This window comes from Aulonocara sp. 'chitande type north' Nkhata Bay, linkage group LG16 (assembly GCF_057382095.1).
Source record: "Aulonocara sp. 'chitande type north' Nkhata Bay isolate Kocher_YH1m ecotype deep benthic linkage group LG16, A_spYH_male_GT1.1, whole genome shotgun sequence".
In the NCBI taxonomy this organism is placed as follows: domain Eukaryota; kingdom Metazoa; phylum Chordata; class Actinopteri; order Cichliformes; family Cichlidae; genus Aulonocara; species Aulonocara sp. 'chitande type north' Nkhata Bay.
Genome location: NC_141359.1, coordinates 8,180,879 through 8,202,550, shown reverse-complemented (window position 1 = coordinate 8,202,550; position 21,672 = coordinate 8,180,879). Strand labels below are relative to the sequence as shown.

The following is a 21,672-nucleotide window of genomic DNA, read 5'->3' as shown; positions in this document are numbered from 1 at the left end:
AACAGGTCATGTCCATCCTGTTTGTGCATGTGGAAGCTTGTGTGTGTGTTTGTAATCGCAGTATCTGCCTTTTACATTTTCATTATGTGTGTGCATGTGTCTGTGCAAATTAAGGTATTCTTCCATTCATGTTTTGCCCGTGTGAGTGTGCATGTGCCCGGATGTGCTATAAGTTACAATAAATGGGTCCCAAGGGAAAACAGCAGCAGCAGCAGTGTGTTTGATCATTTCTGCACATGAGCAGTGCTCATCTGAAAGAAGAAGAAAACACAGCGGTAGAAAACAAATCTTCAGCGTGATGCTCCGTGTCAAAACAGCCGTGTGGGTGTTAAGCTGGAAGTGTCGCAACAATTTAATCCTCTCATGAAAAACAAGACGTCTTCTACTTAGTGATCGTTAACAACCTCAGCTTTTTATTAACACTTATGAATGTTTTTCTGCAAAACCCTCAAAATACACTCATCACCTGTAAAAACAGGTCATTTCAATTATATGCAATACTAAAAACAACTTTTTTAGGTTTATTTTTATGCTACAAACTAGGATTGTAAAGTTTAGCGTTTCATTAAAAGTATCACACAAGAAACTACACTTGATGTGTCTGCACATGTCTCCGGCGTACATAAAGCCAAGACTGTCACCACGAGAAGATGCTGCAACAAAAAGAAAGTGAGTTTTCAAACGAGCCTGTCCTGTTAGATTTCTGCCAAACACAAATGTACAAGTCGAAGCGCCCTTTTCCCCCTGACAGCAGACAGCAGTAAATTAGTGTTTGGTGATGAGTCATTCGTGTCTAAAGAGTGACAGTAACGTCCCTCTTGTTCTGTGCCGTTTACCTGATAACCCACTGAGCAGAGAGGCCCATTAATCATTTTCTATGTGTCCCCACCCGCACCCCCCCTTTTCCCAGGCAATAAAAGCAGCGCGGACATGTAGTTAAACAGAAATCGCTCCATGGATTTACCATCAAAATATCAGACAGATTTATTAGTAACCGTTTTTTATCTGCTTCCTATCCCTCTCTGCGGCTTCTCCTCATTTACACATTTGACATTTAGGCTCCTTTTCCAGACCATCTCAAACTGGGGTGGCAGGAATTCAAACTTGTGCTTGCATTCAGTAATAAGGAGCAAAAGGGTCAAAGCAAACAGCATCTACAAGATAAATGCTGCAAATATTTCTGTGCTGCAGGAGTAGATGTAATGATCCCCTCTCCCCTTCTTCCCCCCCATAGAACCCCACTTTATCTCGGCCTACGACGTCGGCCTCTTCACCTTCTTCTTCCTGAGGGAGAATGCAGTGGAGCACGACTGCGGCAAGACGGTGTATTCCCGCGTGGCGAGGGTCTGCAAGAACGACATCGGCGGGCGATTTCTCTTGGAGGACACTTGGACCACGTTCATGAAGGCGAGGCTCAACTGCTCTCGCTCCGGGGAGATCCCCTTCTACTACAACGAGCTGCAGAGCACCTTCTACCTGCCCGAGCAAGACCTTATCTACGGCATCTTCACAACCAATGTGTGAGTGAGCTCGAGCGCGCACACTGCCCGCCCTGTTTGACACACACGATTTGTTTGGCTTTTTTGATGCAGTCGTAGGCATTTCTAGACGCCGAGAGAAAACCCGTGGCACGCGGCCATTTCATCACGGCTCTGTGTTTGAGGTAAAGCAGTGATGCTTGCAGACGTTTAGGGCGCTGAGTGCTGCACCTGCTGAATGCGGCGCCGCTCTCTAATAAAGTTCAACCACCTGCCTTTTGTTTACACACTTTGCACTCCACTTTTATTCCAATTTATTCGCGACCGAACTGTGAAGTGCTTTTTTTGTTGCAGCATAATTGAGGAAAATAGGCTGAAATAAGTCGAGGACGAAATTTTCAAACTTATTTTGATGTACAGACATTTCGATTGGGTGTCTTTGCTTTGTTTTCAGTATATGATGTCTACAGTCTGTGAACACGTGGGAAAAAATGTCATCCTGGGGGGGAAAACAGGTTTTACTTTAGACGAGGTTTCCATGTTTTTAGATCTAGTATTTAACCACATTACATAACAGTTTATCTTTAAAAGCAGGCAAAAGAGATTAGTCGTTTCAAAGAGCTCATGTGCAATCTCGATTTTCCTCCCCAAGCAATATATTATTAGCTTTATTATCAGTGTTCACATTTTTTTAAACACCCCAAGTTAACAGCCCACCAAAGAGTCTGTTCTTTCAAAAAAATGCACATTAATGGCAGAGAAAATACTTTTCTGGCATTTACTATCTAAATCAATTCAGCCTGTGCAAATGTGGGTATGAGCCTGCTGCTCAGCCGGTGTTTGCAGGTGGATTACTAAAGGAGCGTAAAATCTAAAAAAGACACAAAATAACCCAAAAGACACACAGAATGACCACAGATTCATTGAAAGGGATCGTATGTCTGCGTCCCAGGGCTCATTTCATCAGCATTTGTCTCTTATGTATCTAGTGTGACAGCATCAATATTCCTCTTTGTATCATAAAGCATAAAATTACTGTAATGCAACACTTACCCATGCATTCCTCCTCAATGTTGCCCTCGCTGTTGAATAGAAAGGATGAACAACCCCACCAAAACAAGCTGCAGCTGTGCTGAAGAGCCCTTTCAACAGCAACAAGAATATTAATAAGGGAACACTGGCGCACACACCATAGCACTTGAACTTCTCCTCATTTAGGCCTCAGATTTCGTCACTTCATAAGGTTTGTTACTGCAACATTTTCCTGCCTGTATAGAGAGACAATTTTCCAAAGTTTGAGCCACCCCGCTGCTGCTAATGATCAGTGCGGATGCACACAGCTCTCTGCCGAGCTGGATACACAGATTGACTCATACTCTCTCTGGTGTGTTTGATTGCTCCAGGTGGGGGTGTAACACACTTCATTACAGAGAGGAAACAAAAGTGTGTACATTGGAGATTATTTTGCGGCTTTTATGTTTAGTAAAAGTGTAATTGTGTCACACTCTGCTCTAATTAGAGGGTAGCAGCAAGCGCACAGCAGCTTGGTCACTCTGTTTAACACAGTAGTCCAAGAAAAGATGTCAAGGAGACATGTACATCAATATAAATTATAGCTTGGGCCTTTTTTATGTCTGCAATCCTTTAATGTGTGTTGCAGATGTGGCTCAAGTGGTAGAGTGGGGCATCTACCAATCGAAAGGTCAGTGGCTCCGTCTCAGGCTCCTCCAGTCCAGCTGTCGAAATATCCCTGGGCACGATACTGAACCCCAAATTGCCCCCAATGCATCCATTGGAATATGAGTGTCTGTATGGATGTTAGATTAAAAGTGCTCTGTGTGTTTGTGTGTGAGATTCAGAGACTTAAAGTAAGTGCTTTAAGTGCTCAAATTGAGTTGAAGGGTGCCAAATAAGTACCATTCCATTTATCTGTGACTGCATTTATTTTGAAGTATATTTAAACAGCATGTATCTCTCTCTGCACCTAGGTTCTGCAAATTATCTCAGCACATTCATACCCTTCAATGAATTTTGACTTTTCCTTTTAAGACTTCCCTCGGGACAAATTTTGAACCTTGCATGAGATTGAGTAACTAAACACACTGAAGAATAAAGGATGAATCAAAACTAAAAACCAAGACAACACTTTCTTTCTCACTTGTGAGAAAACACTACATATACATCTACCGTTGAGTCATGAAATGCTCTTTTCCACAGTGACAAGGAAGTATGTAGCAGATGCCAAGGATGCTGCGTACATAACCTTTCTTTTTAAATTTGGAAAGTCGAATCTGAAGCCACCCAGTCCACCACTTGAGTCAAAGTCATGTGAAACTATTAAGACTTGGCGATAAACCTTGCAAGCGTGGCAAAACAATCTCTTGAACTGTACATGCACTTTGTGCCTGCGTGCGTGTAAGGTGTGCCTTTGTGTGTGTGAGGAGCCATGGCTGATGCTATTCAGATGTATTCTGAGTAGTGTCAGGGGAGAAGTTGAATCCTGCCTCTCACCTTCTGCTCTCTCACCTGTTAAGCCGCCGGCAGTTGACACTGCATTGCTGCTTCCCATCAGCCTGCAGCCATTTTTGGTGATAGATGGGAAGAGCGTGAGAGAGCAGGAAATGGCTGAGAGACAAAAGAAATGAAAAGCCAGGGGGATAAAGAAAGAGAGGAGGAGATAGAGAAATGAGAAGAGGTAATGAGAAAAATCATTAAGCTCCAAGCTTTTGTCTTTTTCCCATTGTCTCCTCCTTCAATTCTGAAGCGACTTGCCGGTCCACCCTCCAAAACTGCTTCGCTCTTTGGGGCTGGATATGTTAATGCAATCACCACCAACACTGCCTCCATCTGTCTGGCCTAAATTGAGCAGACTCACAGCTGCTCCCAGGAGTTTGGGGCTGTAAAACAAAACAGGAAGAGCTGGAACGGAGCACTTATACCCTCTGTCTGCCTGGGCCGGCTCTCGGTACTATAAATCCACCTCCTCCCTCTCTTTGTGACCGTCTTGGTTTATCCCTTGGTCACTTTAGGTTGATGTTTGGCAGACAAAACCTACAATTTCGGTCGTCGGTGAAGTTGTTCATCAAGAAATAACAGTCACAAAGTTTTGTTCTCGCAAAATTCAAAGGCGCTGCTTTGTGAAATGAGCATTTTGAAGACTTCTCTCAATTTTTCTAGATCAAACGATTAAAAAAGGGAGGCGCTGATTTTTGTATTACACTGCAAAGAATGCTGCTGTGTATAAACGGATTTAAAACATAATGGTTTTCATCCCTGTTACTCAATCTCTACACAGCCCACTAAGCAAAAGCAGCTCCCTAACAGAGCATCAGCAACCTCTTTGATCCTCCCCCCTTTTGTCTGTGCAGTGCTGAGTGTGGGTATCCTACGTTTTGGGCAGTAAAGTACATTTCCCCTCATGATTTTATGGATACAGAGTGAGAAAAATAGGATTTGTTAAGTAGCTTACATGGACAGTTGTATGCTTTAAACAGAAATGTGTGTTTTTTGCTGCGGTGCATGTTCATACCACAGGGAGAGCGTTCTGGTAGAGCATTCAGTCTGCACAGAGCCTTTTAGTTTGGACGCTTCCTTCCTCATCTGCTCTTTGCAGCTTGATGAGCTCCCTTCAGAAGCAGACACAGCACAGCTTTTTAGCAATGCTTCCAAAATGCCTTCAGCAGCCACAGTTAGTGAGACAGTTGCCCTCCGTGGCACTACAACTCCTGTGCTGACACACGTTTAAGCCTCATTGCAGTTTCCAACTGGAAGCCAAGTAAACTTTATGTTAGCATGATGATATTACCAGTTTATTGTTTTTTTCTGATTTTGGTTGGTTTGTAAAACCGTTGATGATTGAGCCATGAATTCACATCAGGTAATTACAGAAAAAAACAAAGAAAAAAAAAGCCACCACCGTCCAACAGAGCGCGTCAAGCTGTGAGGAAGGTTTTAGCATTCCATCAGAATAAGGACACTTAAGTCCTAAGAGCACAGCCAGGTCTTTTAATTAACTCAGGTTCCTTATTGGCAAGGTCCTTCTGCGCAGTGATTCTCCCGCTGAGGTGTCTAACCTGCCATTACTAACTAATTATGAGCCTCCTTATCTATTTCTAGGTGACTTCACTGACCCCCTCCACTTCTCCCGTTCTTTGAGGGGTCTCATATTGGAGAGGTTAGCAGGGGGATATGGAGTACTGCAACAAATGGTCCATTAATTGATTAGTGTGTAATTTGTGTAAGTGATTTATCTATTAAGTAACTTATGAGGCAAAAGTGCAGAACATTTGATGTCTTCAGCTTTCTAAATGAAATGATCTGCTGTATATCTCTCTAAACTCTGTGCATTTGGGTTTTAGATCAGTGGAAAGAACAAAATTAATCATTGCACTGATGCACTGATGCCCGACTTCCACTGTTCACACGATGGATATTTTTTCAGTCTTTTGAAAAATGGACTAATCTGAGCTTTTAGGCCGGATTAAGTGTTATCTTTGCATGCAACTAATGTGAATGGAATTGATGTAGAGATTTCTTTAGGTCTAGATTGTACTACAGACAAGCAGGTTCACGCTACAGTGTCCAGACTGCCTCGTTCAAAGGCAGATTTAGCAGAGCGATGAGTTTATTTTGGGAAAGTTATATAAATTGTTGGACACGTATCCTTCGAATTTGACAGTGGAAAGCGGTGCAAATAGATCTTTAACTCCGACTTGTAACTTCCACAAATACTAATTTCATTAGAGGATAAATGATCTCTAGCTTCAGCCACAATAGTTACTTGGCGCGTCATACTTTTAGTGCAAGTCACACTCACTGAGACATACCCCTGACTTACTCACAGAACACCTAGGGACCCTGAGAGCCCTCCTATCCTTGGAAAATATGTGACTGACTTCAAGCCAGATCAGATTTGACGTGTACGATAAATGATATTCTGGGCAGCCGAGTGAGACAAGCCACATAACTACCATATTTCTGATTTTACAGAATGTTCTCTTCCCGTCACATCACTGACATCCAATCTACCTTGAAATGAACTGGGAGTCCATCTTGAAGACTGGGCCTGATCTGAATACAGCTTCACGGACTCTTCTGCTTCTGTATTTCCACTATTTATGTTACAGCTTTCACACAAACACACATTTTTATTAACATTTTCTTTACTTTCTCTAATTTTTTGACCCGTTTGATTCACCACGCAGCAAATATAGGTCACATTTTTAAGAGATGAAACCCCCCACCGAGGTTCAATTGTGTGTCAGATTGTTATTGTCGTCGCTGGGATTTTTTTTGTGACGTCTCCAATCTAACACCTGGATTTTTGTGCAACCTATTGAACTCGTGGCATTGTTTTATTGTTTAGTGTAGGTGTTGCTGACTCAGTCTGCCTCTGAATGTGACTGTTTCGGGGCAAAGCTGTTGCTTTTGCTGGCGTATTGTTGTGCAGTATAAAAATATGTATGGATAATCCTGGCAGCCTCTGTTCAATTTCTGGTCCCTGCAGCCATGTAGCTGTGCTGAGTGGGCCCTTTTCCTTTTTTGCTGCGATGCAGGTATTCGACGAGGTTGAAACATTGGCCTTAATGTGGTTTGAGCTGTACCCTTCCTCACACAAAACGAGGTTAGGTGCATTAGCTAAAAAGCTGGGGATTCTGATGTGTGTTAGCGCTGCACGTGCATTTTGCTTGTCAAATCTTTTTTTTTTTTTTTATGCAGCAAGTTAAAAACAGACTCACTAGGGACACAGTTCGACCAGTCAGGTGATGCTACCAGGAAAAAAAATGTTTAGTAAGAAAAAGGAAGCTCACAAACAAAACGAACGTGCAGCAGCAGCTGTGCCACCTCCAAACTAAAAAGATAAGATTATCAGGTGAGATGCATATAAGCCTCTTGTGTTTACCAGACACTCTCTGGTGTTCTGATCTTTGCTGATTGTGGTTTGCAGGGAGCCATGAAACCAGGCTGAGCGAGGAGTTCATTACTTTCCTTACACCTTTTTTTTTTTTTTTTTTTATTATTTGAACTGATCTTGGAAAAGTGCCACGGCATCTGCAGAATTAAGTTTTCAGTTCCTTCAGTTTTACTTGAAGGATAAAGCCTTCGTTTTTGCTATGTCTTTCTTATTGGCAGCAAGTCTTGAGAAGGCATGACAACTGGCAATGTGTTAATATAGTTTCCTTTTTAATTTCCTTAAACAGCTGGCCCTGCAGTTTTTTTTTAGCAGTAAACAGAGGAGTTGTTGGACTATTTTCAGCAGTGCATTAATTCACATTGGGTGATATAATGAGTATCTCTGGCAGCACGACCATGTTTAGGGGCCTGGAGTTAAACTTAACTGCAGTGTGTTTATTGCACTAAAGACATCTTTTTGTGATCTGAATCTTGTGGTTTTACCAAGCTTTGGATCCACATACAGTCCATGCCAAGTCATTGTGATGTTAACAAACCGGTTTGACATGATTTAAGCTTTGTGACATGGCGTGTTATCCTGTTGATAGCAGCCATCAGGAGATGAATACACTGTTTTCAGTGTATTTTCTGTGTTTGTTGTAATGAGTTGTTATTTGACTGACTGTTTGAGGCAGTCTGGCCATTCTCCTCTGACCTCTGTAATCAAAAAGGGATCTGAGACATCCAGCGCACTGGATATTTTCTCTTTCCCATCTAATTCTCTGTAAACCTTGAAGATGGTTGTCTAAGAAAACCCCTTGAGATCAGCAGTTTCTGAAACAACCATACCATGTTCAAAGTCTCCTAAATCACCTCTCTTCCGCATTCTGATGCATGATTTGAACTTTATAGGTTGTGTTGATCATGTCTACATTCCTTAAACATGTTAATACCATGTGACTGGTTGATTAGATATTTATGTTAACACATGTACCTAATAAAATGCTCTGTGATAGTAAAATATCAGCAAATTGAGTCATTATGTAAAATAGCAATAACTCAGTATTAAAAAATTAAAGAACTTGACCTTTTAAACATTTTATACAGATACGTTGTGTCATTATCATTACTGATGCACTTATGAATAAGCAGTACTTTGATGCTGCACCAAGAGATGACTCATTTTAGCTGCAGATAAAAACAGGCAGTTTAACCCTCTCAGGCTCAAATTAAGTTTTTGTTGCTAATGCACAAAAGAATACCTGCAGTGGTACTTCTGAGTAAAAAAAAAACCTCATAAAATATGTATGTGGGGTAATCAGGTTGTTAGCTTTTAACTGTTGCAAATCTGCAACGCCTGCCTTGAGAGGGTTAATAAAAATAGAAATATATAGTACGACTGTAAAAATACAGCACTGCAAAATCAGCGCCAAGTAGCTACAAAACATGTTATATATTGGTTTGGAGAGTGTTCAATAATCAGTGGATATGGAGGTAATGCATATCTAACAGAGAAAGAGAGAGTAAGAGTCACAGGCAGAGCCTCGTCACCCTGATCTTTCTTATTCTGCCTTCTCTTTCGAACTCCTTCCATTTCTGATGCTCTGCAAAAAGCCACACACCTGCAGGGGTGCACAGTAAAAACCATACAATGAAAAATCCAGAGAAACACATATCGTGTGTAGCATTAAATTAAATTGGTTCAAACTGGAGTAAAGAAATCGGACAGAGAGTGATGGACATGGATACATTCTGTAAAATAAGACAGGGAATTAAAGGGACAACCAGTGAGAGGATGAGGCTGCTGGAATGAGATGAATCACTTGAAGAAGTAACTTCACTCATATTGACAGTAATCATTGTGGTCCCGGGCCTCGGAGAGTGGCAAAGCAGCGGCGGCAAACAGCATAGCAGATGTCAAACAGCTTTTCAATCACTTTCCCGGGCTTTTAAGCAGGCTCAAAACATATGGGTTGCATCCATTAGTGCAATAGGCTGCAGTCCTTTCACTGCACCCTTTTGCTCTGCTCTCTTGGCATTATCTCTCAAATAACCTGGACGATGTCAGGCTTTCTGTGACCGAATGCAGCTTTAATGCAAGCTGTAGCTACGGTACGACCACGGAGCCACAGTTTAACTTTCTATTATGTCAAACTGTGTAGTTGTGCCTGTGTGAATGTGCAAACTGTTGTGGCTATATCCCTCAGTGACTGCAGCGCATTTGCCTGTGGTTTCCTCCAGTTGGGGTTTGGTTACTGCTGGCTCACCACAGCGGCTCACTCTGCTTTACACATTTTCTCTCTGCCTCCCTGCCACTCTTTTCTCTACCAGAGCCATTGGAAAAGAAAAAAGGAAAAAAAACCCAGAAAAAGTCCTTTACTGAAGTGTGCAGGCTGTTTTCCTCAATGGCCTTTGAGTCAGTCAATGAGCCACCTGTTTGGCTTCTCCCAATGTTTAGTCAGAACTCATTTGGAGCTGCACAGCACTTTGCTTCCCTGCGGTAATGACAGAACGCATTAGTTATTTCACTGCCCTGAACTGGACCACTGAGAAAGTAGTATTCAACGCAAAAATCAACAGAAGAAACCAGCACTCTCCCAGCAGACCTTAGAAACAACTCTGAGGTAAGAATGGTAACTTAAATGCACTTTAGAACAGCACACAGCAACACTACATATGAGCGGGCGTAGGGAGGTTTGGGGTCTTCACTCACCCCGGTTCTGTTAGCCGTCAGGGCTGGGGGGCTGGGAGGAGGTGCTGGCCGTCAGATTGGGGTCCGGGATGCGGGGCCTCCCTGCTACTGCAGATAAGGAGGCGGTCCGCTTGCCTCCATCCCAGAGAGAAGGGTTACATCTCCTGGGTCTAGGTGCGGCTTGCCCCTCTGAGGGCGGGGGTACCTGGACCTGGGATATAGAAAATGTTTGGGGAGTGCGACTGTCTGTGCAGTGTCTATTTGTGTCTGTCTACACGTTGGGTGAGTGCCGAGTATTTGGTTGTGTATATGGGGTGGGAATGCACGTCTGTGTCCACGTGTGCCTGTTCGTCTGTGTCTATATGTCAGGTTGGGTCTTAGACTCCACCTCTCTGGGTACATCTCAGGCCCTCTAAAGTACGGAGGCCTATCTCCCCTCACCACATTCCCTGCCGGTGGCTGATGCCCTCAGACGTTGGTGTGTTGGTAGTTCTTGTCGACTGGGGCTGGGCGCTCATGTATGTACCGGCTCACTCCTGGTGGCCGATTGGCAGGGCCAGGCGCCTGTGGCCCGCCTGGGCCCCTTCCAGGGGGTGGGGTGCCCTCAGGCCTCTGGGCCTGAAGCTCGGTCCTCTCTGGCACAGCTGGCTGCCGGCAGAGCCCGCGGGCACGCCACTGCAACCCCCTCTGGCCTCTGCTCCGTAGCTGCTGGGTGACCTCTCCTTTGGGGCTCTACTCAGCTCTTCCCAGGAGGGTGGCACGGTTCCCCCCCTTTTTGGTGGTCCTCCTCGGGTCCTCGTACTCTGGGGCCTCTGGATGTCTGGGGCCTGGATCTCCTCCATACCTGCTTCATACCCTGGTGGACGGGGCTGTGGCTCCCCACACTCCCTAGCAGATCGTTACATGGAGAAACCTTTGGAATACAAGCATGCTGATCCACACAGGTATGCACACAGGTGTACACAGACGCGGACTACACCTTTCTTGGCTGCTGCCTCAAAGCACATTGTGCGCTGTTTATCTTGCGTGCTGCACAATATCGTTTAATATTTAGTATCTACTGTTATCTACTGCTAGCTAGTTTATTGTGATGGTGCTGTATTTATTATGTTGCTCTTTCTTTGTTTGCTTTCTCTTCTGTTTTTTTTTCTCCATACAGGTGATCCAGGTGTTTTGTTTGTTTTTCTTTCTTTCTTCCCCCCCCTTTCTTCTCCCCTCTGTATTTCTTTCTCTCCCTCTTTCTTTCATTCTTTCTCCCTGTCCTATCCCCCAGTCATGTCTGTCCCGTTTTATAGCAACCGAAAATAAAATAAATACATAATTATAATAAAGGTCAATTAAATGGACCAATATGGCAAGGCCATGATGATCCACTTGGTAAAATAAATCCACTTGGCATCTTTCTTGGCCTTAAGACAACAATTCTGATGGCTAAAGATCCAAACGGGACAAAAAAGAAAAGAAAAAAAAGAATGGTAACTTAATAAAAAAACAATGGTTGCAACAGATTGTGACATTTTGGCTTTCTAGTCATATACAAAAACTGATTACTTTGAACATCAAACTAGAGACTCAAAGTTATTTAACTAAGAATAAGAATGGCCTGTACTTGTATAGCGCTTTACTTAGTCCCTATGGACCCCAAAGTGCTTTACACTACATTCAGTTATCCACCCATTCACACACACCTTCACACACTGGTGATGGCAGCTACATTGTAGCCACAGCCACCCTGGGGCGCACTGACAGAGGCGAGGCTGCCGGACACTGGCGCCACCGGGCCCTCTGACCACCACCAGTAGGCAATGGCGATTGCTGCAAAAAGTGGTAAAGTGGAGCTTTAAAGATGAATCTTAATTACACTAATCAGGCATACCATTATAAGCACTGGGGCTGCATAGGAACAGACCAGTCAGAGTGCCCCATCCTGATCCCTGTCCACTACCGAAAGTACCAATAATGGTCACGTGAGTGTCAGAACTGGACTACGGAGCACTGGGAGAAGGTGGCCTTGTCCGATGAATCATGTTTTCTTTGATGACCTGGGAACACCTGACAGCAGGATGCACTACGGCGAGCCAGTGGTGGCTAGGTGATACTTTGGGCAATATTCTACAGGGAAGCCTTTGGTCTGGAAATCTATCTGGATGTTACTTTGATACGTACCATCTGCCTAACCATTGTAACAGACCAAGAAATAGTATTCCCTGATGGCTGCGGCCCCTTTTAGCAGGATAATGCATCCTACCACAAAGCAAAAAATGCTTTGTGGTAGGATGCCACCGGTACCGGTCCGTGGCCCGGGAGTTGGGGACCGCTGACTTAAGGGATCCGTTGCTAACACGGTGCCAGGCACCTCAGCACAGCTTCAGGGGTTTAGTGGAGTCCATGTCTCGATGGGTCAGGGATGTCTAGGCAGTAAAAGGGGGACCAAAACAGTATTTGGCAGGTGGTCAGAATACTGTGGAAAAGGAAACTGATGAAAACTAATTCAGCATGACTGTTCATAGGGTAGCTTTGCCAAAATGGAATTAAAATTATTTATTGGGCTCGGGTGTTACGTACAGCTAAATCACTGCCATTATGGGGGGGGAGCATTTTGAAATTGTATTACCCAAAGCATAATAGGATGTAGTGAAAATAGACAAACAATAGGATTGACAAGATCCACAAATAATGTCATTCTAGCCCTCATGTATCTAAAACACCCAAATCTTACCTAACAGATAATTGCCCCATATAAACCTGAACCTGGTCGAAAGAGACCAGACATTTAACCTTATAAAAAGTGTCCTAGCACATTTTTCACCCAGCAGCACATCTCATTACTGTAGCTGTAACTTCAGTAATTGCAAATAAATTCTCCAATATGGCTTGTCTAGCTAAGAGATGGATAAATATGTCATGTGTCAGGAAAAGAACAAGAAAGAAAAATGAACAAATAACCATTTACCAAACCCCAGTGATACAGCTTTTCCCGCAACCAGCAGTCTTCAATGACTCATACTTCACACAAGGAGCCAAAACAAACTCAGGAACCCTGCCATTTTAAAAGTATTCCTTTCTCTGTAGGCTGATGGAGTGTCCACGCAGACGTCATTACAGCCACATTTTTCACTCCTCAACTCACAAAAGTCCACAATGGGCTGCTAATGGCTTGCATCTTATTTACATTGCGTTCGCTAAACCTCAGCTGAAAATTTTAAAGGCTCTCTGCTAATGTTTGTGTTGCTAATGCAAAGTCTTGTGTGTGGATTCGGTGCAAGTCTCTTTCACTCTGTGGCTGTTGCCTTTTCTCTCACTCTCTCCCAATCTCTTTCCCCTTTAATGGTATCACTCACTATCTTCTAACTGGTAGTTTATCAGCAAAAGCTATGTCAAGGCAGCAGGCTGTTCACTGTGCTGTAGAAAGTTTGTGTGTTACTGGATGTACTGTATAAGAAGGAGGAGGAAGCAGTCAGCAGTAGCAAGTTGTTAAGAAACTCATTACCCTGCAGCACAATATTAGTAAAGAGCATCACGATAATACCTTTGCTCGCATTGCTTGTTCGGCCAGGGTTTACTCTCATATGTTACACCTGTGAGGCGACTGTGTGTGTGTGTGTGTGTGTGTGTGTGTGTGTGTGTGTGTGTGTGTGTGCACATAATCTGTGGAGCTGCCTCCCATATCCTCAGCTTAATACTGTCGCCATTCACTGCTCAGCACTGATAGCATAGCTTAGCCTGCAGCCAAAGCAAGCTAGACATGGAGCGCCTGTTTATTGTGGGTATAAATGATAGGACTTCCATTAAGAGGATGGAACTCTTAGCAGAATAGCTTTGTTGCACAGCTGGACATTGTCGATTTCTGATATGCCTTCATTTGCTGCCAACATTTTAAGCGGTTATGAATATTATTGTTGAAATAATATTTGTATTTTTACCTCTTTTTCCCTCCCCCACCCTCTTCCTCCTGTCTTCTCCTCCCTGTTTCTCTCTCTATAAAGCAACAGTATTGCAGCATCTGCAGTGTGTGCCTTCAACTTGAGCGCCATCACCCAGGCCTTCAACGGGCCTTTCCGCACCCAGGAGAATCCTCGTTCCACTTGGCTTCCCACGCCCAACCCCATCCACAATTTCCAGGTTAGTTTAACCACACACCTCCTCACTGAGACCACTGTTTAAAAGTTAAATCAGTCAGTTACCTTTTTAAACTGTGAAAGAGGAAACTGTAATTAGAGCTCCAGTTCACGGATACCAGTTTGCAGAAGTTAAGCCATTTCAATCAGACACCAGACAGCTACCATTCAACCAGCATGGTTATCATTGATTTAATTCAATTCAGTTTTATTTATATAGCGCCAAATCACAACAACTGCTTATACTGTAAGGTAAAACCATACAATAATATAGAGACACCCCCAACAATCAGATGCCTCCCTATGAACAAGCACCTGGCAACAGTGGGAAGAAAAAACTCCCTTTTAACAGGAAGAAACCTCTGACAGAACCAGGCTCAGGGAGGGGCGGCCATCTGCCGCGACTGGTTAGGGATGGAGTGGGGGAGACAGGACAAAGACACGCTGTGGACAAGAGCCTGAGATAAATAATAACTAATGAAAATAAAATGAGGTGAGTGTAGAAGAAACACTCAGAAATGCGCATCATGGGAATCTCTCAGCAGCATAGGCTAATTGCGGCACATCTAAGGGAGGGTAACTATATGCTTTATCAAAAGCAAAGTTTTAAACCTAATCTTGATAGTAGAGAGAGTGTTTGTCTCCTGAATCCAAATTGGCAGTTAATTTTACAAGAGGGAGGTCTGAAAGCAGAAGCCGCTGTCTTCCATTTTACTTTTAAATACATAAGGAACCACAAGTAAACCTGCAATCTGAGAGTGAAGTGCTCTGTTGGGGTGATATGGTACTATGAGGTCTTTAAGATAAGATTATGCCTGATTATTAAAGACCTTGTATGAGAGGTGTTGCGGTTCTTTTTTGTTTTTTTGTTTTGTTTTGTTTTGTTGTTTTTCCATAACTTGTGTATCTGCAAATATACACATTCTGTATTTTTCATATGAAAGAAACTATACTGTGGTGGGGCTTGCTAATTTCTTGTTTTTGATTTATGTATGTTATGTTTTGTTTTACTTCATATGTTTCATATGTTGTTTGTTTAATTTAAGACAAAAAAAAATTAAATGAATGAGAGGTAAAACTTGAGGGGGTAGGGACAAATAAGTAAATACTTCAGCCTACTCCTTTTCAAACAAATAATGGAATGATATTTTGTAATGATTGTGAAGGCACATGTTTGAAATGTTTGAAATAAAAATGAACTGAACTGAACTGAACTGAACTGAGAAGGATTTCTAAAGCTGGGGCAAGCCTCAAGTGGCCATTTGACGAAGTGCAGTTTTTGGCACTTCCAGTTCCTATTCTTAGCACACTGATTAAGATAAAGAGTTACCCTGCTGTCCTTCCATCTTTTCCAATTTGTAATCTTCTGATTGCAAAACACTGTGAAAACAAAAAAGTTCAGTATCTTGCTTTTTCTTTCATTCATGCAACATTTCGACAAAAGCTTCGAAACCCTAAAAGAACATTTGCCAATTTTCTCAGTTGCTGCACTCTCCTGCATAAAGATGACTCAATTCATCTTAAATCAAAATGAAAGTCATCTTCAGTTGTAAGAAATATATATCCTTTCCTTCAGTTATTGGCTTCAGGCTGTAACACTGTGACATTTTTAGTCGGAAAAATGGATCCGTAATCTAGGATTTCACACCATTTGGTGTGTAGAGCTTGCTGCTGGTGCTGCACAGCATGGCTGCAGTCTCCAATTCTCCAAGTTAGCAGCTGAAGGCAAGAAGTAGATTTCAACCAATTAGATACTGTGATTACCACAAAACCACATATTGATAATCACCCGTCAGTCCGTCATTGTCGTTCACCAAAAAAATAGAATCAGCAAACAAATCAGCCTCTCATTTCAAATCCCAGAGAATGAGCAGAAGTTGCAATCCACAGCTAATCTCTGCTGCACAAACAAAGCTTTTCAGAACACTGTCATTTCATACTTTTTCTTCTCAAGTGCCTCATTAAGCTGCTGCGCTGTTAGTGTGTTCACATAACATTCCATTCAAAAGTTGCAATTACTCAGACTTCATAGATTTAGGAATTGAAACAATCTCGCCAGACGAGGCGTATTGATTCGGTAGGTGTAAAGAAGAGTGTGTGGCATGCTCTTTGTTTGTTTTTTCGTGCTTTTGTCCATGCCTCTCTCGCTGCCTTTTAGATTTTCTTATATGCATTTTACAGTTTCACATCTTCCTCTTACTTTATACCCTTTTGTCCAAATTCCAACATTGCCTTTCTTTTGCAGTGCGGTACTATAGATGACAAGGGTCTGAATCAGGGCTTGACAGAGCGCAGTCTGCAGGACGCCCAGCGGCTTTACCTCATGAACGATGTTGTCCAGCCGGAGTCTATTGATCCGCTGGTCATGCAGGATGACGTTCGCTTCTCAAACCTAGTCGTGGACATTGTTCAGGGCATGGACACTCTCTTCCATGTTATGTACATCAGCACAGGTTAGTAGTGAAAGAGGAAAACCAAAACTTTAAGATTGAGGAGGTAGGTTCCTTGCTTTATTTTGTCTGTCTCTTTTAGAGTACGGCACCATCCTGAAGGCACTGGCTACCCCCAACAAGAACCTGCAAGGCTGTTACCTGGAGGAGATGGAGCTCTTCCCATCAGGTGTTCGAGAACCGATCCTGAGCCTGCAGATCCTGCATAGTGACAGGTCACTCTTTGTTGGGCTCAACAACAGAGTCCTGAAGATCCCGCTGGAGAGATGCTCCACCTACAAAACGGAGACGTAAGTACAGCAAGCTTGTAAAAGCTCACTCATCCAGGATGGCTTTGTTTTAAATGACAGCATGTGTAAAGAATCTTGCGCCGCTGACGTCAGTGGGGTGAGGGGATTTTGGATGTCGATTTGCAGATGACTTCAGAGGCATTTGGCTGAGTCTGTTCTCTGCAGCACAAAACAAGTCCATCTGAATTAAAACGTTACAGCTCTGCATGCTTTTGTAACTGTAACATTGTAGCAGTAAAAAACTGTGTTGCTTTGTCACATAGTTTGGCATTTCCTTCATTAGAACATCAAAAATAAACACAAAGTTCTTTTTTTTAATCTATGAATGGGCTGCAGAGAGAGACTCAGCCCATTTTTAGATAAAATACCACACTGTGTGCTCCTTTTTGATGTTTTGATCTCACAAGCCTAGATGTGACAACTGTGTGTATATCAGGGGTGTCCAACTCCCCTCCTCGAGAGCTACCGTCCTGCAGATTTTAGACAAATCCTTGTTCCAACCTACCTGAATCAAATGAATGGCCAAACTTGATGGCATGCTGAAGAGGTAATCCAACCATTTGGTTCAGCTGTGTTGGAGTAGGGATGCATCTAAAAGCTGCAGGACAGTAGCTCTCAAGGACTGGAGTTGGACACCCCTGGTGTCAGATCTTCAAAGATGTTTTTCCTCGTTCAACCACTGGACTGCTGCTCAGGATTACTCTGCTCAGTGCTGCCACCCGTGGCTGAAGGTCATATTACATTCTAAGCTTTCTTAATTATTATCATAGTATCAATTTACACCTTTGATAAGTAGATACTTTGAAGATACTCTCATTTGGGGCTGCCAACAAGGGTTGCTGTTAAATTCATTACAACATTCTGGCATCGGAACATCTCCGATTCAGTCCTTGCAGGAATCTTTGTTAAAAGCGCTCCTCTTCTCATTGTTTTACATTTGCATTTTTTTTTGCTCTGTTTTCTAAAAGTCCAACTATAAAAATAATGCAAATAACAAGCTAAAAGATAGCACACCTCATTTTTCTTAAAGCTGTTATGCCCTATACATCGGGTATATATTTAATTGCTAATTTTAAGCTTTTTGGCGTTGGATTCATTTTAACTTGCTTGGTCCCCTATTGAAGACAATTATCTGTCCTCAGCTAGGATTAATGTCTGGAAGGCCTTGCCTATAATCATTAAAGTCCTTATGGAACCAGACGAATGAATGGGGTGGTATCTGCTAGCTGGAGGAAATTAATTTGTTGTGGTTTTTCTTCTTCTTCTTTTTTTTGCAGTAAGGAAGTTGTGCATAATACAGAGACAGCACTGTTCTGCCTTTTGTTTGTGTCTGAATCAGAGGATAAATAAAAAGTTATGTGTGAAGCGACCTCATACGCTGCCAGAGAAGTTTTTCTACAGGCATGCCTTTGCGTGACAGAGGTACAAAGACTCAGAGAGGGAGGGAGGGGGGCTTTCCTCTCCCATCTCCAGCTCCAGTGTTATTCATGTGAAAGTCTCCGTGGTGGGTGAGGGGAGCTGTTTGTCGAGGCTTCTGCATCTGATCATCGCCACCTCCGTCCTTCAAAGTCAATTTCATTTTAGAATACAAATAGCGTAATGCTTTTTTTCCTGGTGTGTGTGTGTGCGTGTGTGTGTGTGTGTGTGTGTGTGTGTGTGTGTGTGTGTGTGTGTGTGTGTGTGTGTGTGTGTGTGTGGCAGTCTCCATGGTGTGATATATGCGTGGGTTGGTGGTGGACACTTTCTAATATGCATGCTGCATGATGAGTCAGCTCATTGTTTCTACTAAAAATCCAAACTCCTAGACACACCGGAGCAGACACTCACACACACCAGGAAAAGGTGACCATTGTGTTTAATAAGACGTGGGTGGGTGAGATTTGCAAGATGAGAATCAGGCACAAAAGAGGAACAGGAAGAAAGAGATCGAAAAGGCGAGTAAAATAAGCTATTTAAGACACACAAAGGTGAAACGATAAGAAGAGTGGGCTCCAAGGGCATAAGAGGAAGGGGGAAGGCTGGGAGGTTGGGAAGAGGGCCGCATTTAATCTAGTTTGTGATATTCTGCTCACCCCTGCACTTCATACGTATTATCTTTCACATTGCTCTGCAGCCAAAGGCAAAACGAGCTGGAGAATACAACAGTTTTGAACCTGTCGGTTGGGGTGACACCTGAGCTCATTTAGTTGGACTTAAGTGACCAGAAAAAAAACAGATGTGTGATATTGAGTTAGGAGATTGTGGGGGGAAAGAGAAATGGCCAGGTAGTGAGAATTCATGCATGTGAATAGGCCTGCAGCTTATATTTTCATTAAGTGCTGATCTGATCCAATTACTCAGATATGCCAATTAAACTTTCCAGAGCCAAAGTTGGGTTTTCACATCTTGTTTTTTCTTGTTTTTTCTTTTTTTTTTTTAGTCTCATGCTCAAATCAGAAGTTGTTCACCAAAGAAACGCTGTTTTCTTTTACACATACTGCACACGGAGGCTTAAACAGGTTTTCGGTTGTGTTACACAAGCGTATTGTCAAGCTATTCTCAAATGTATTGTTCAGAGTAAATACACTGTGGGAAAAAAGGAATGGCCTGTGAAACTGCCAGTGGCACTGCTTAATCAGCAAGACTAGTGCTTGTTGCTGAGTATTTAAAGCTGAACCAGATAAAATTCACAGCACATCATATTGCTCAAATATACTCTGGAGAGCTTAACTGGACAGGTTACAGAGCTGGAAAGCTGCTCTAACGTACGGAAAATGCAAAGCTGAAATCTAGTTGCTGACACATAGCTGACAGTCACACTTTGTGTATAAAGTTTTCATCTGTTATCATCTATTGAGAATATGTATCTTATATAGAACTTATAAGAAATGATATACATTTTAAAAAAACACATTTCAGTGTGTACTACCTCTTTAATTGTCCACGGTTGTGTACAAAACGGACTGGATCAGAGGTCAGGCCTGTTTGTTCTTTCACTGTGTCTTCCTGAGTATCTCTCTGGGTACACACTGTTAGCACTGCATGAAAAAGGTCCACCTGCCCTTTTGCTCTTTCCTCCTCTGAGTTAGCTCCCAATCATTGTACTGTTGTCTGAATGAGTGGAGTGAATTTCCCTCCCGTGCTGTGTGCAGCCATCCTATTCCCATGCAGCCATATATTCATTCACACCCCGGTAACAACTGAATAATCTGATATGGTTATATCAGCGAACAGCGGCCCATTAGCAGGCACACTATTATGACACATAAACAAACACTGAAGCAGGTGAGACATGATAATTATTATTATCAGCTTTGTTAGAAACCAGGTAACTGTTTAATGGACAGACTGAATAGCTGTGATGCCGAGATCCTTCATTTAAGGTTAGTTTTATCATTTCTGTAGCCACGTGGGTCCCGCGGGCTCTAAGTGATGCAAATTTTGCTATCAGAGGGGGAATGCGAAGGTCTGTAGGGATGTCTGTGTGTCCTCCAGTTTGTTTGGAGTGCCTCTATAGAGTGACGCAGAATTCTGGACACAGAGAAACTCTCCATCACTACCCACATGTAAAATTCACCTTAAAGTGGTTTTTGAGTACAGTGGTACAGCGGTTAGCCCTGTTGCCTCATGGCAAGAAGGTCCTGGGCTTCCTGTGTAGAGTTTGCATCTTCTTTTTCTGTGTTTGTAGGAGTCCTCTCCACATAATCTTGATCTCGCAGTCCAAGGACATGCGGTTAGTGGGGTTAGCTTAGTTGGTGATCGTGTTGGCACTGTGACCTCTCGCCCCATATCAATTGGGATAGGCTCCAACCCCCTGTGACCATTTGTTGGATAACGAGAAGAAACTGGATGGATAGAGTTTTCACCCTAGTATTTTGGGAATGTAAAACATATGTAATTTCATACCAAGGGGGAAGTCATTCTGCTGCTAAACTGAATAAAATGCCTCGCTTAAAGTACTCACTGATTTATCTACATCACACTCTAACACTTAATGCCGACCTAGCAGCTAGTTTGATACAGGAAGGCGGAGGTGCCCCTCTATATTTATGCGCCACAAGCAATGTTGTCATTGTTGGCTACAAGAGCGAGTACAGTAGTTCTCATGTACTCCTGGCATCTGGGGAAGTAAACATGTAGTGGATTAGTTTTATTTATTTATTAATGCAAATCATCAAAACAGGAATCCTCTGTGTTAGTACATTACACCGCTAGTGAGGCTAATGTTTATTAGCTTTGGCTCTAAGCCCATTTTAATGGCATCTCCTCAGCTTATACCAGATGACTCCACAAGCTTCATGAAATTCAGGTGGGAGTTTTTAGAGCAATCTTTCTGAAAGAAAGACAAACGGTGCTGAATATATCATAGAATATGCAATTAAATTTGAGGATTTTTTAGAGAAGGTAATTATTTTGCATTAAAGCAATATGTTCCATCAGCACCAGCTGACTGCAGGTGTCTCCGCTTGTCCTGGGTACACTGGGTGAAAACAGAGGTTTTATTAATAATAATGGATTGGATTTATATAACGCTTTTCAAGGCACCCAAAGCGCTTTACAATGCCACTATTCATTCACTCTCACATTGGTGGAAGCAAGCTACAGTTGTAGCCACAGCTGCCCTGGGGCAGACTGACAAAAGCGAGGTTGCCATAATCGCACCATCGGCCCCTCTGGCCAACACCAGTAGGTAGTAGGGTAAAGTGTCTTGCCCAAGGACACAACAACCAGGACAGAGAGCCCGGGGATCGAACCGGCAACCTTCCGGTTAGA

At 42.9% G+C, this 21,672-nt stretch overlaps 1 protein-coding gene across 3 annotated transcripts in view; it reads left to right on the top strand.

Annotated features, from left to right (window-relative positions):
• sema5ba (sema domain, seven thrombospondin repeats (type 1 and type 1-like), transmembrane domain (TM) and short cytoplasmic domain, (semaphorin) 5Ba) overlaps positions 1 to 21,672 on the top strand; it is a 196,634-nt gene that overhangs the window by 137,214 nt on the left and 37,748 nt on the right. For all 3 annotated transcript variants that reach the window (XM_086266103.1, XM_086266101.1, XM_086266104.1), the window contains 4 exons: positions 1,235 to 1,520; positions 14,049 to 14,184; positions 16,426 to 16,633; positions 16,713 to 16,920. In XM_086266103.1, coding sequence (XP_086122229.1) covers positions 1,235 to 1,520; positions 14,049 to 14,184; positions 16,426 to 16,633; positions 16,713 to 16,920 — 838 coding nt within the window. The remainder of the gene's footprint in view (positions 1 to 1,234; positions 1,521 to 14,048; positions 14,185 to 16,425; positions 16,634 to 16,712; positions 16,921 to 21,672) is intronic.